General features: G+C 43.9%; 1 protein-coding gene across 1 annotated transcript in view; it reads right to left on the minus strand.

Moving 5' to 3' along the window:
* The window catches only part of LOC142075032 (myocyte-specific enhancer factor 2C-like), a 132,855-nt gene that overhangs the window by 14,868 nt on the left and 102,890 nt on the right, over positions 1 to 15,097 (minus strand). The window contains exons 6-8 of the mRNA XM_075136030.1: positions 10,289 to 10,312; positions 9,264 to 9,393; positions 1,381 to 1,516 (exon numbers count right to left, since the gene is read on the minus strand). Of these exons, the coding sequence (XP_074992131.1) occupies positions 1,381 to 1,516; positions 9,264 to 9,393; positions 10,289 to 10,312 (290 nt within the window). The remainder of the gene's footprint in view (positions 1 to 1,380; positions 1,517 to 9,263; positions 9,394 to 10,288; positions 10,313 to 15,097) is intronic.

Below are 15,097 nucleotides of genomic sequence, written 5' to 3' on the forward strand. Positions count from 1 at the left end.
TTGTAAAGTTATATGTTGATATTTAACATGTGAGTTTTCGATTTATTTGAGACTTTATGTCTTTAGTTGGATAGCCAGCCTGAATGTTGACCCAGAAACAGTGCAAACCTCAAAAGGAAATAAAAGAAGAATTAGAAAGTTATTAAGACTATTTTTTCTAACACAGCAACTAGTTCAGTTGTATGTTTTTATGTAGTTAGTATCTATATATGCTTATTTATATAGCAGTGGGGTTCAAAAAGTGTATGTGTCCTCTAAAACATTTGTATAGCTGTCTTTTAAAAACCCAAACTGTTTGTACACGGTAATAAACTTACAGTAAGTTACAAAGTGTGGTCAGAAAAATTAGAAGGAGAATTCTGAAGTTTTATAGTATAAAATGCTTTCAGATTATGGCAATTGTCTTGTAAAAAAATTAGTGCGCGTGCACAATACCTCTTTCTGAAAAAAATTGTTTAATTTTCTAATGCTTGTGAATTAAAATTATACTCAAATATACTCCAGTTGCTTTCAGCTTGTACTTTTACAATGAAAAATTTTTAAATTCAAACATGTCTGGCCATACCTTAGGTTAAGTGTGGAGTGTTGGCGAATTCTTAGGATCTTACTCAATAGAAAGTGCAGATACTAGGATTTTTGAAAAATCATACTCTTAAAGTTTATTTGAATTAGCCAATAGGTTACTTTTCAATAACTCATTAGGTGATTTCCTTGTGTAACTTTTCACACTTTAAAAAATACTGAAATAATTTAGTAGTATGCTTCACCAATCTTGAAGAAATATCTTGAAATTAGCCACTAGAGGGCTGTCCTCCTCAACATAGGCAAATCACAGTAAGTTTTATGGGCTGCCAGGTTCTTAGGACTAATTATGTTATTTGCTTGTATAAAACATTTTGAAAGAAATGAAATTTGTGTGTCACAGCTGAGCAGATGGGAGCATATGATTATTATAGAATGTTAAGGCTTAATCTAAGGTCAAATCATTATGTCACTGATTAAAAATAATTAGAAATTTTTCAAGTTTATTGTAAAAGTTTGTGCTATAGTAACTGCAAATAAAAGGAATAAAAGGCAAAATAAAGCAACAGTGTTTAGTTTTGTCTTTAGTGGTGAAATAAAATGCTATTTAAAGAAATAAAGAGCAAAACATGAGCAGTAATCTTTACTACTGAGAAAATGTTAGGGACAGAGAATATTTCATTTTAGCTACCTGAAAAGCTTTTCATGAAATATGTAGTTTCAGTATTTGGAAATGGAGCTGTTAAACACAGTAAATATTTGCTGATATGTTATCTTGATACATTCCAGATTTGGGATTACTGGGGATACAGAAGTCACTGTAGAACAATATGATAGTTTAAAGTAAACACTGCTTACCCCAATTGACTGAGGGCAGATGGTGGTATATTATGTAGATGTTGCTGTTGCCAGCCAGTCACAGAACCAAGATGAAGAGCATTGGCTGTATTAAACCCAGAGAGAGATGATATATCTGCACTACTCAGAGAATATTCTAGATTTGAAAACAGAAAAGACAATAATTAAAAGAGAATTAAGGAGGAAGGAACTAAACAATAACTAGCATCATAATTTGCACATCACTTAATATGCATTTTAATTTTAATTACACCAATCATATTAAGTTGCACTACGAAAAACAGACTCTCCTCTTCAGTCAACTCATTAATTTGGGAGCAAATAATGTACTAATAATTATTCTGTAATTTACCAGGGCTTTTCTGGATCTGAAAGATCTAAAGTATTCTTAGACTGTATATCCATCATAACTATATATGCATTTTCACAGAGCCAAAGACTTGAAAAACATCGTAATATTTCATTTATGATCTTCCTCACAGAATCTAGCAGGTAGCCTGTGTCTGAACAATGCATATCTTCTTGTTGTGGTTTAATCCGGCAGGCAGCCAAACAACACAGCCGCTCGCTCACTCCCCCCACCCACAGTGGGATGTGGGAGAGAATCGAAAAAAAGGAAAATTCGTGGACTGAGATAGAGACAGTTTAATAGAAAAGAAAAGGAAGGCAAAATAATAATAATAATAATAATAGTAATAATAATAATAATAATAATAATGATAAAAGAATATACAAAATGAGTGATGCACAATGCAATTGCTCACTACCCACCGACTGATACCCAGGCAGTTCCTGAGCAGTGGTCACCGCCCCCCGGCCAACTCCTGTGCCCGCTCCCAGCTGCTTGTGCACCTAGCAGAGCATGGGAAGCTGAAAAGTCCTTGACCCAAGCAAGCACTAGTTAGCAACAACTGAAAACATCAGTGTGTTATCAACATTCTTCTCATACTAAATCCAAAACACAGCACTAGGAAGAAGTTTAACTCTATCCCAGCCAAAACCAGGACAGTATCCACCCCTTATTCTATACCATCTACGTCATGCCTAGGTCTCACACTTTCCGATACATTCCAATAAATCACCACCACTTTTCCTGTCTTTTGATATATACACACAGATATCATTCCCTTAGTCTATGGACCATCCCTCTAAAATGTCCATTGAGTTCATTTAGTCCATGACTTCGGGCTCCATCTGTCATAACAGTCCTTCAGGACAGGAGAGATGGTGTGTGGTGTTGGATTGTTGCATCCTGAAGCCAGTTCTGGTTCCATCACCACTGCACTTTGCTCGGTTTCATCAAAGTTCATTCTTCATTAATCTGGGTGATTTTTACTGTAATACCACTGATATGGACTACAGCAACCATAGAAGTGATGACATACAGTATTATATAGCAATGAACGTCATACAATCCAGTTCATTGGCTATTTTCACCCAAAATCGAATCCCCTTGAGGTACACACTGGACTTCCCCATCCTTTCGCATTACCCACCAAGTGCACCCAGGTCCTTGAGCAAAAGCAATCCCATGGATGGGTTTTCCCTTGCCAGAGGCAGGAGTAACCCAGACTGTCTTCCCCAGCATATTTCTTATGTGCACGACAGGGACTTTATCTCCATCTACAGTACGTAAGAGTCTTGATTGGGCAGGGCCAGCTCGATTGACAGATCCCCTGGTGTTGACTAACCAGGTGGCCTTTGCTAAATGTGTGTCCCAATGTTTGAATGTCCCACCACCCATTGCTCTCAGCGTAGTCTTTAGCAGTCCATTGTATCGTTCGATTTTCCCAGAGGCTGGTGCATGGCAGGGGATGTGATATACCCACTCAATGCCATGCTCTTTGGCCCAGGTGTCTATGAGGGTGTTTCGGAAATGAGTCCCGTTATCTGACTCTTTTCTTTCTGGGGTGCCGTGTCACCATAGGACTTGCTTTTCAAGGCCCAGGATGGTGTTCCTTGCGGTGGCATGGGGCACAGGGTATGTTTCTAGCCAGCCGGTGGTTGCTTCACCACAACTCTCTGGGCCCGGCCGCCCAGCCAGTTTTTTACCCAGCAAAGAGTGTACCTGTCTAGGCCATGAGTCGCCAGCTTCTCTAGGAGAATGCTGTGGGAGACAGTGTCAAAGGCTTTACTGAAGTCCAGGTAGACCACATCCACAGTCTTTCCCTCATCCACTAGGCGGGTCACCTGGTCATAGAAGGAGATCAGGTTGGTCAAGCAGGACCTGCTTTCCATGAACCCGTGCTGGCTGGGCCTGATCCCCTGGTTGTCCCGGACATGGCTCGTGAGCGCCCTCAAAACGAACCGCTCCATGATCTTCCCTGGCACCGAGGTCAGGCTGACCGGCCTGTAGTTCCCTGGATCCTCCTTCCGGCCCTTCTTATAGATGGGAGTCACATTGGCGAGCTTCCAGTCGTCCGGGACCTCCCCTGTTAACCAGGACTGCTGGTAAATGATGGAGTGTGGCTCGGCAAGCTCCTCCGCCAGCTCCCTCAGTACCCTCGGGTGGATCCCATCCGGCCCCATAGACTTGTGAACGTCCAGGTGGCGTAGCAGGTCGTTAACTTCTTCCTCTTGGATTATGGGGGGTTTATCCTGCTCGTCGTCCTTGTCTTCCAGCTCAGGGGGCTGAGTACCCTGAGGATAACTGCTCTGACTATTAAAGACTGAGGCAAAGAAGGCGTTGAGTACCTCAGCCTTATCCTCATCCTTGGTGGCAACGTTCCCCCCCGCATCCAGTAGAGGATGGAGATTCTCCTTGGCTCTCCTTTTGTCATTAATATACTTGTAAAAGCATTTTTTGTTGTCTCTCACGACAGTGGCCAGGTTGAGTTCTAGCCGGGCTTTTTTCCTTTCTAATTTCCACTCTGCACGACCTAACGCGATCCCTGTACTCTTCTTGAGTTGCCTGCCCCTTCTTCCAAAGGTGATAAACTCTCCTTTTTTTCCTGAGTCCCAGCCAGAGCTCCCCGTTCAGCCACGCCGGTCGTCTTCCCCGCCCGTTCTTCTTGCGGCACATGGGGACAGCCCGCTCCTGCGCCTTTAAGACTTCCTTCTTGAAGAACGTCCAGCCTTCCTGGACCCCTTTGCCCTTCAGGACTGTCTCCCAAGGGACCCTCTCGACCTGTGTCCTGAGCAGGCCAAAGTCCGCCCTCCGGAAGTCCATGGTAGCGGTTTTGCTGGCCCCCCTCCTTACTTCACCAAGTATCGAGAATTCTACCATTTCATGGTCCCTAAGCCCAAGCCGGCCTCCGACCACCACATCTCCCACCAGTCCTTCTCTGTTTGTGAACAGCAGGTCAAGCGAGGCACCTCCCCTGGTGGGCTCACTTACCAGCTGCGTCAGGAAGTTATCCTCCACACACTCCAGGAACCTCCTCGACTGTTTCCTCTCTGCCGTGTGGTATTTCCAGCAGACGTCCGGAAAGTTGAAGTCCCCCACGAGAACAAGGGCTAGCGACTGGGAGACTTCTGCCAGCCTCTGGTAGAATATTTCGTCTGCCTCCTCATCCTGGTTAGGTGGTCTATAACAGACTCCCAGCAGGATATCTGCCTTGTTGGCCTTCCCCCTCATCCTTACCCACAAGCACTCGACCTCGTCATCACTACCATTGAGCTCTAGACAGTCGAAGCACTCCCTAACATACAGGGCTACCCCACCGCCCCTCCTTCCTCGCCTGTCCCTTCTGAAGAGCTTATAGCCATCCATTGCAGCACTCCAGTCGTGAGACTCATCCCACCATGTTTCCGTGATGGCAACTAAGTCATAGCTATCCCGCTGCACAATGGCTTCCAGCTCCTCCTGTTTGCCACCCATTCTGCGTGCATTGGTATAGATGCACTTGAGCTGGGCTGCCGATTTCTCCCCCGACATTGGCATGCCGTCCCTAGGCTCTTCTCTAGTGAGCCTGGTTTTATCCCCTTCCCCCTTCGAATCTAGTTTAAAGCCCTCTCTACGAGCCCCGCCAACTCATACGCGAGAATCCTTTTCCCCCTGTGAGACAGCTGAACTCCGTCCGTCGCCAGCAGGCCCGGTGCCGTGTAAACCTCCCCGTGGTCAAAGAAGCCAAAATTCTGCCGATGGCACCAGCCCCTAAGCCACATGTTGATCCGATGAGTTTTCCTGTTCCCTTCAGTATTCCTCCCTGCCACTAAAGGGATCGAGGAAAACACTACCTGTGCTCCCGATCCTCCCACCAGTCGCCGCAGTGCCCTGAAGTCCCTTTTGATCCCTTCGGGACTTCTCTCTGCAACCTCCTCACTGCCAGCCTGTATAACCTAATATATATCATGCCTAATTCCCTCAGGTACTGGATACCTCTCTCCATAGTGGTCCATTTGCCTGGGCGATATATAACATCTTCCTTGAAGGGATACCTTTCCTTCATGCCTGACAGTGGTTGCATCCAGAGGCTGAGGAATTGTGCCCCTTGTCCAATTTCCTTGTCAATGCCCCCTTGCCTAGCAAGGGATCCCAGCTGTTTGGCTTCTTTCCCCTCTAATTCCAGCCTACTGGCCCCATTATCCCAGCATCGGAGCAGCCAGGTAACAATATGCTCGCCTGGACGACGGCTGAAATCTTTCCGCATATCTCGCAGCTCACCCAGGGATAGGGATCGGGTGGTTTCCGTCTCATTTATGAGTTCTTCCTCTTCCTCCTCCCCTCCTCATGATGGCCCTGCTTTTCCATTATCCCTTTCTAAACGACCTGACTTCTGCTTCGAAGATTTCTTCTTCTGTACAGGGGCGACAGATACCAGCAAGGGCTGGTCCTCTGGTTCAGCTGTAGTACCTGTTGCAGGGGTTGAAATTGTCACGGTTGGAGTAGTCGCAGTGCCTGTCCCGGGGGTTGGAGTAGGCGCAATGTCTGTTGGTTTATTTTCCTTCTTTTCTCCCTGAGGGTGCTGTATAATACTGAGCAGTGTTTGGTATATAGTAGCCAGGGCCCAGCACAGTGCGATAAGTTCTGCCTCTTTGGAATAACCACGGCATTTTTTTTCAAGCATTCTATCACTTCGTCAGGATCCTGTATGTCCTGGATTTGGCTGGGATGGAGTTGATTTTTTTCCTATTAACTGGTATAGTGCTGTGTTTTGGATGTAGTATGAGAATAATGTTGATAACACGCTGATGTTTTGGTTGTTGCTAGGTAATGTTTACGCTAGTCAAGGACTTTTCATCTTCCCATGCCCTGCCAGGTGTGCAGGGGGCTGGGAGGGAGCGTGGCCAGGACGGCTGGCCCAGCTGGCCAATGGGCTATTCCATACCATATGACGTCATGCTCAGCATATAAGGCTGGGGGAAGTAGAAGGAGTGGGGGCATTCGGAGTGATGGCGTTTGTCTTCCCAAGTAACCGTTACGCGTGATGGAGCCCTGCTTTCCTGGCAATGGCTGAACACCTGCCTGCCGATGGGAAGTGGTGAATGAATTCCTTGTTTTGCTTTGCTTGCGTGCGCAGCTTTTGCTTTCCCTATTAAACTGTCTTTATCTCAACCCACGAGTTTTTCTCACTTTTACCCTTCTGATTCTCTCCCCCATCCCACCCGGCGGGGGGGTGAGCGAGCAGCTGCGTGGTATTTGGCTGCTGCCAGGTTAAACCACGACACTGTATTTATTTGGGAGTAAAGTTCCAGACCATCAAGGGTGAGAAGTTCTCTAAGTACCTGCCCGTATTCTCCTACATGCAGTGCCACCCATGACCATCCAGCCTCGTGGCAGATCTCTGTGTGATTTTTTTAAACAGTTGTTTAACCCTAAACAAAACCTGAAACACATTCAAGATACATAGGAATAGGAGCATGCTGGCTTGAACATCCCAAGGATTTTCAAAATTCTCAAGAGCTGTTGTAAGCAGCCTGGAGGAGAAGTGGAAGGTGAAGGAAGGTGTCTCCCCTGTAAATTGGCTCTCCGAGGAGAAGAGGCAAAATGTGTAATTATTAATAGTTTCTGATAGATCGCTCCCAAAGCACAGGGATGACAGCAGTGCTGAGTACAATCTCATGTCCTATAAGTTTATCATACCATAAGCCCGTGTTACACAGTATAGCAAAGCGACAACCTGTCGTGGTTTAAGCTGGCAGGCAGCCAAATACCACGCAGCCGCTCGCTCACTCTGCCCCCCCAGTGGGGCGGGGAGAGAATCGGAAGGGTGAGAGTGAGAAAAAACTCGTGGGTTGAGATAAAGACAGCTTAATAGAACAGAAAAGAGAAAATAATAATAATAATAATAGAATATACAACACGAGTGATGCACAATGCAATTGCTCACCACCCGCGCTGACCGATAACCAAGTAACGATCGCTATTTCCTGGAACACGCCTACCCTTCATATACTGAGCATGACGTCACATGGTATGGAATACCCCGTTGGCCAGCTGGGCTAGCTGTCCTGGCTGTGCTCCCTCCCAGTCTAGCAGAGGATAGTTGTCCTTGAGAAGGTACTTAGCAACAACTGAAAACATCAATGTGTTATCAACATTCTTCTCATACTAAATCCAAAACACAGCACTAGGAAGAAATTTAACTCTATCCCAGCCGAAACCAGGACACAACCTTAATCCATCTCCCAGAGGTGATAAACAGCACATAAATACTGATAAACAGTATATACGGCAAGTAAGGTGCTACATAACACAACTCCGAGAACAAATCCAACAACTCTGAGCGCAAATAAACCAACATTGTGACCAGCGACTACTAAACTGATATAATGAATGCTTATAACAAATTTGTTTTAACCCGCTCGGGTCAGATGTGTCGTTATCTCAACCCTTCGTGCCCCACGTTGGGCGCCAAAAAGGTCTGTTGTGGTTTAACCTGGCAGGCAGCCAAACACCACACAGCCGCTCGCTCACTCCCCCACCCTCAGTGGGATGGGGGAGAAAACCAAATAAAAAAGTAAAATTCGTGGATTGAGATAAAGACAGTTTAATAGAATAGAAAAGGAAGGGATAATAATAATAATGGTAATAATGATGATGATGGTGATGATGATGATAGAATATAAAAAATGAGTGATTCACAATGCAATTGCTCACCACCCGCCGACTGATGCCCAGCCAGTCCTCGAGCAGCGATCGTCCCTCCCTGGCCAACCCTCCAGCTTATATTCTGAGCATGACATCATATGGTATGGAATACCCCGTCGGTCAGTTTGGGTCAGCTGTCCTGGCTATGCTCCCTCCCAGCTTCTTGTGCACCTGGCAGAGCATGGGAAGCTGAAAAGTCCTTGACTAGGGTAAACATTACTTAGCAACAACTAAAACATTGGTGTGTTATCAACATTATCCTCATACTAAATCCAAAACAGCACTATACCAGCTACTAGGAAGAAAATTAACTCCATCCCAGCCGAAACCAGGACACTTCTCTAAAAGCATCTGATATGTATACCAACATGTTTTATACAGTAGCAATGTGCATGGGAACTGGAAAGCATGTCTTGGGGCTTCATTTCCAGTCCCTTCTAGGTAACTACGTAATAGCCCACAAACTTATTGAACTCTATTTTGAAACCAGTGAAAGCGCTTGCTCCCACTACCCTTAAGACTTTAGGAACGTGCATTCAAGACCTAGGTGAAATAATCTGTTGTATTAAGAGGATTAAGAAGTCTCTTTTAAGTAAGTTACATTTCTTATTAAAGCCAATGGAAGAAATCTATCAAAGCAGTTTTCCATTCAAACAAAATATCTTTTTTTAAATAGATATGTCTCAAGTCAGTGACAGATACAGAATAAGTAAATGAAGTGTGAAAGCATATCAGCTATGAATTTTTCAGTGTAGCCCAGCAATCATTAGCTAATTCATTACTACCGAGACAGACATTTATCATCATCTTGTTCCCTCCCCCACCTTTTACATCTTGCACTGATACTTACCAGTACCATATGTTGTTGAGATGGCTGATGGGTATCCTCCCGTCCCTTGCCCTGGTAGAGTAGGAGTTGCTATGGAAACCACTGGAGTAGCCAATGACTGAGCAGACTGGGAGTTATTTATCCTCTGATTCTTTTAAAGTAAGTAAAATAAACATATTATTGACTAGCTTTAAGTCAGTTAAATGTATTAGCTTTCTGTGTATGCTTTGTGCATAAGAAATACAAGCTGATACAAATTTCTAGAAATTAATCATTTAACATGTGGCTTTCATGAACTCTGTCAACTATCATTTACAATCCTTCAAGAGACCAGTTGTCACCATAGTAACCCATTACATCAGTATCTCCTGGGTAACTGAACTAGTAACAAGTAAGATTGCTTTTATTGTGGGTAGAAAAACAGACCATATGAAAAACTGATGAAATATGTAAATGCTGTTCCTATTGTTTTGCTTTTCATTCAAATGAAAAAACAAGAAAGCATTAATGGATTCTATGCTTAATTCAGTGAGTGGCACCCCAATAGAACTGAATGCTGAACTCTTTATAGCAGCAGATGGTGCTCTGCCTACTTTGCTTTTTGTAATAGCAAAACATACTTCAAGGAGTATTAGGTAGCAAAGCAGTTACACATTTATCTTTAACTCTGAGGCACTAGATGCTGTACTGTAAAAATTGCATTCGAGAACTCCAGTCCTGTGAGTGGCAGGACAAAACATCCAGAGAGCCACCAAAAAATGTAAGAAGGCTGTGTCATCTTCAAGAGCACAAGATTACACACTAGCAAAACTCCAAGCTCCAACAACAGGAAAGCTTTATTTTAACATGCATAATTTGAATATGTGCAAAAAGTGCATCTTCGTCTTCTATATTGCTAGATTTCAAAAATTATGATTCTTTTTTTTATAATATATTAATAGTAAAGTTTTCTATTTTATTTCAGCCACCACTTCTATACAAATATCAATCAGACAAAAGAACTGTTTTTTTTCCCCGTTATTAAGATGAAGGTCACTACCACTTACCAAAAGCAGATCAACATCCTCGGACTGAGAGCATAGGAAAGGAGCATTAAAAATTGATGAATGTATATATTTACCAGGGTGCAGATTTTCTAGTCTAATGAACAGCTTCATCTGCTAGGGGTAGCAAATTAAATATTTTCTGAGCATAGCTTAGAAAAATAACAGTTCATAGATCTGTTCTTTGTCCTTTTAATGAGATGTTTGTCTCAACTGTTAAGACAATCTATCCAGTTTTCAGCAGAACTCTTTGTCTTAGAATTATTTATTTCTTCCACAACCCCAGTGGCTGCAGATAGTGTTGCTATACCTGGTTTCAGGAGACCTGACCATTCACAGAATCCCTTGGAAAGTATCAGTTTTTAAGGACCTTAAAATAAATAATTTAATGAAGACAGCTTGTCACTGCCTTGGTTGATTTTGAGTATAGCCCTGTAGGAGACTGATTGGCTCAGCTTTGGTCAGCGGCAGGTTCGTCTTGGAGCCGGCTGGAACTGTCTCCGTCCAACATGGGGGCAGCTTCTGGCATCTTCTCACAGAAGCCACCCCTGCAAACCCTCCTGTTACCAAAACCTTGGCACGTAAACCCAGTACAACAATGAAAATAAAAACAGTAGATGCACAAGTGCCCTGGTTTCGGCTGGGATACAGTTAATTTTCTTCCTAGTAGTTGGTATAGTGCTATGTTTTGGATTTAGTATGAGGATAATGTTGATAACACACCAATGTTTTAGTTGTTGCTAAGTAATGTTTACCCTAGTCAAGGACTTTTCAGCTTCCCATGCTCTGCCAGGTGCATAAGAAGCTGGGAGGGAGCATAGTCAGGACAGTTGACCCAACTGACCAATGGGGTATTCCATACCATATGACATCATGCTCAGTATATAAAGCTGGGGGAAGAAGAAGGAAGGGAGACGTTCGGAGTGATGGCGTTTGTCTTCCCAAGTAACCGTTACGTGTGATGGAGCCCTGCTTTCCTGGAGATGGCTGAGCACCTGCCTGCTGATGGGAAGTAGTGAATGAATTCCTTGTTTTGCTTTGCTTGCGTGCGCAGCTTTTGCTTTACCTATTAAACTGTCTTTATCTCTACCCACGAGTTTTCTCACTTTTACCCTTCCAATCCTCTCCCCCATCTCATTGTGGGGGGAGTGAGCGAGCGGCTGTGTGGTGCTTAGTTGGTGGTTGGGGTTAAACCATGACAACAAGTTTTAAAGGCCATATGTCAGAATTTGTAAAATTTACAGTATTTTCAATTTTGGAAGTTTTCAGAGAAATTTTTTTCTTAGTGTTGTTTGTTATACTGATCTGAAGGAATAAAAATATTGTACACATAGAAGAGCTTGTTTCTAGACAGAACTAGTGGATCAGCACATGTCATGAAATGCAGTTCCAGACATAGTATTTGGACTAATGGCACAATATAAAGACAAATGCTTTCTGAGCATAGAATGCTCTTCTTGGGCATGTTCCCATATAGTGCAATTAGGCACAAGTGCCATTAATTCTAGAGAGAATTTTGTCCAAGTACAGATTGCATGATTAATCCTTAAGATATCCCTTTTTAAAAACTCACATCCAGAAAAGCTATTTTTATGCACCATTAGTTAGTCAGTCAATAAAAATTATTACAGAATATTATTCTAGTCATGGAAAACTACTATTTGAACTATGTTGCAAATTAAAGTACAACTATCTTAAATGTATTGTAAGAATTTAAGGGTAAGAATAAGGAACAAGTTTATTCAGGATAGGATAGACAGCAAAGATTATTTCTCTTCCTTCATACCCCATTAGTAACATCTGCACCTTACATATAGCTTGGGTCACTGGTATGACAATGGTTGCAAACTGGCTGCAATTCACGATATTCTCAGAGTTATGGAAATGCTTCTCTACCGAGCATTTAAGATTGGAATCTTTCCACATATTAAGGTAAAACAAATAAGGAGTGAATAATTTATTTCCATACCTTTCAACATTCTTGAACAGTATTGTCTTGAGTTCAAAGTCTCAAAGTATGAAAAATCAGATTATTTTTGTATTTTGACCTCTTGAAGTTTTGATTCTCTTGATTTTTTATTTTATCATTTCAAAGAAACAAAAATACAATTAATGAACAAAACCTCTATGGTAGTCTGTCCTGGTTTAGGCTGGGATAGAGTTAAATTTCTTCCAAGTGCTGTGTTTTGGATTTAGTATGAGAAGAATGTTGATAACACATTGATGATTTCAGTTGCTGCTAAGTACCCTGCTAGTCAAGGACATTCAGCTTAAGAAAAAAAACCAAAACAAAACAAGTGTTGTGGGGGAGCATAGTCAGGACAGCGAGCCCCACTGGCCAACGGGGTATTCCATACCATGTGACGTCATGCTCAGTATATGAACGGTAGGCGTGATCCAGGAAGTACCGATCGCTACTTGGTTATCGGTCAGCGCGGGTGGTGAGCAATTGCATTGTGCATCACTCATTTTGTCTATTCTATCATTATCATTATTTTTTTCCCTTTTCTGTTCTATTAAACTGTCTTTATTTCAACCCATGAGTTTTTCTCACTCTCACCCTTCCGATTCTCTCCCCGTCCCACTGTGTGTGTGTGGGAGTGAGTGAGCGGCTGCATGGTATTTGGCTGCCTGCCAGGTTAAACCACGACAGTCCTTTTTGGCGCCCAACGTGGGGCACGAAGGGTTGAGATAACGACACATCTGACCCGAACGGGTTAAAACAAATTCGTTATAAGCATTCATGATATCATTTTTGTACTCGCTGGTCACAATGTTGGTTTATTTGCTCTCAGAGTTGTTGGATTTGTTCTTGGAGTTTTGGTATGTAGCACATTACTGGCTGTCTATACTGCTGATTATCAGTTTTTATGTGGGGTTGGTCATCTCTGGGAAATGGATTAAGGTCATTGCTTTGCTATACTGTGTGACACTGGTTTATGTTATGATAAAATTATTGGTCACGAGCCTGTACTCAGCACTGCCATCATTCCTGTTCTTCGGGAGCTATCTTTTGGAAACTATTAATAATTACACTTTTTACCTCTTCACCTCGGAGAATGAATTTAGTGGGGAGACAGGATGGGACACTTTCTCCCACTTGTTCAACTTCCCTTCCATATCTTTAGAAACTCCTTTTTCTTCTATCCTCTTCATGAAGACGTCCACAATATTCCCTGAGAATTTTGAATATCCTTGGGATGTTCAAACAAGCATGTTCATATTGCTATGTCTCCTGAATGTGGTTCAGGTCTTGTTTAGGGTTAAACAACTATTCAGGAATACTGTCCAGAGATCAACCCCGGCAACAGACACGGTGACTACTCAAACCCCCGCGACAACCACTGTGGTTACTCTAACCACCGCGACAGGCACTGTGGCTACTCAAACCCCCGCGAAAGGCACTGTGGCTACTCTAACCCCCGTCACAGGCACTGCAGCCACGCAAACCCCGGCAACAGTCACTACAGTTACCCCAGCGCCCGTGAAAGGCACTGCAGCTACCCAAACCCCAGCAACAGGTACTACAGCTGAACCAGAGGACCAACCCTTGCTGGTATCCATCGCCCCTGTATAGAAGAAGAAATCTTGGAAGCAGAAGTCAGGTCATTTAGAAAGGGATGATGGAAAAGCAGGGCCATCACGAGGAGGGGAGGAGGAAGAGGAAGAACTCCTAAATGAGAAGGAAACCACCCGATCCCTATCCCTGAGTGAGTTGTGAGATATGCGGAAAGATTTCAGCCGTCGTCCAGGCGAGCATATTGTTACCTGGCTGCTCCGATGCTGGGATAATGGGGCCAGTAGCCTGGAATTAGAAGGGAAAGAAGCCAAACAGCTGGGATCCCTTTCTAGGGAAGGGGGCATTGACAAAGCAATTGGAAAAGGGACACAGGTCCTCAGTCACTGGAGGCGACTGCTGTCAGGCGTGAAGGAAAGGTATCCCTTCAAGGAAGATGTTATATATCGCCCAGGCAAATGGACTACCATGGAGAGAGGTATCCAGTACCTGAGGGAATTGGCCGTGCTGGAGGTGATTTATGATGACCTGAACAACGAGCAGTTATCCAAAGACCCAGATGAAGTCAAATGCACCTAACCCATGTGGCAGAGGTTTGTACGGAGTGCACCAGCATCACATGCAAACTCATTGGCAGTAATGACCTGGAAAGATGGAGAGGAGAAACGGTGGATGAATTGGCTGGCCAACTCCGGCAGTATGAAGAAAGTCTCTCTTCCTCCCTACGGGCCTGTGTCTCTGCTGTGGAGAAACTGTCTCAGGAGGTCCAGCAACTCAAAGAGGATATGTCCTGCTCCCCACCTGCACGGGCCAGTGTCTCAGCCATTAGGAGCAAGCGTCCCTCTGCTCAAGAGAGGAGACATCGTGGGTACACACCCCGGGGCACCCTGTGGTTTTACCTGCATGACCACACAGAGGACACAAGGAAGTGGGATGGAAAACCTACCTCAGCCCTACAGGCCCGGGTACATGAGTTGCAAGGAAAAACAACCACAAAAGGGGGTTCTCCCAGGAAAACTGCTGCTCCAGTCTCCAGTGAGCAGTTCCCCAGGCAGAGTAGAAGGGCTGATTCCACTTCCAACCTTAACAAAGGGACTTAAATGAAGTGGATAGCGAATATGATGACCAGGACTAGAGGGGCCCTGCCTCCAGCCAGGTGGAGGAAATGGACAACCGGGTTTGCTGGAATGTGTGGATTCGATGGCCTGGCACATCAGACCCACAAGAATATAAGGCTCTAGTAGACACTGGTGCACAGTGTACCCTGATGCCATCAAGCTATAAAGGGGCAGAAC

Source organism: Calonectris borealis, chromosome W (assembly GCF_964195595.1).
Source record: "Calonectris borealis chromosome W, bCalBor7.hap1.2, whole genome shotgun sequence".
Classification (NCBI taxonomy): domain Eukaryota; kingdom Metazoa; phylum Chordata; class Aves; order Procellariiformes; family Procellariidae; genus Calonectris; species Calonectris borealis.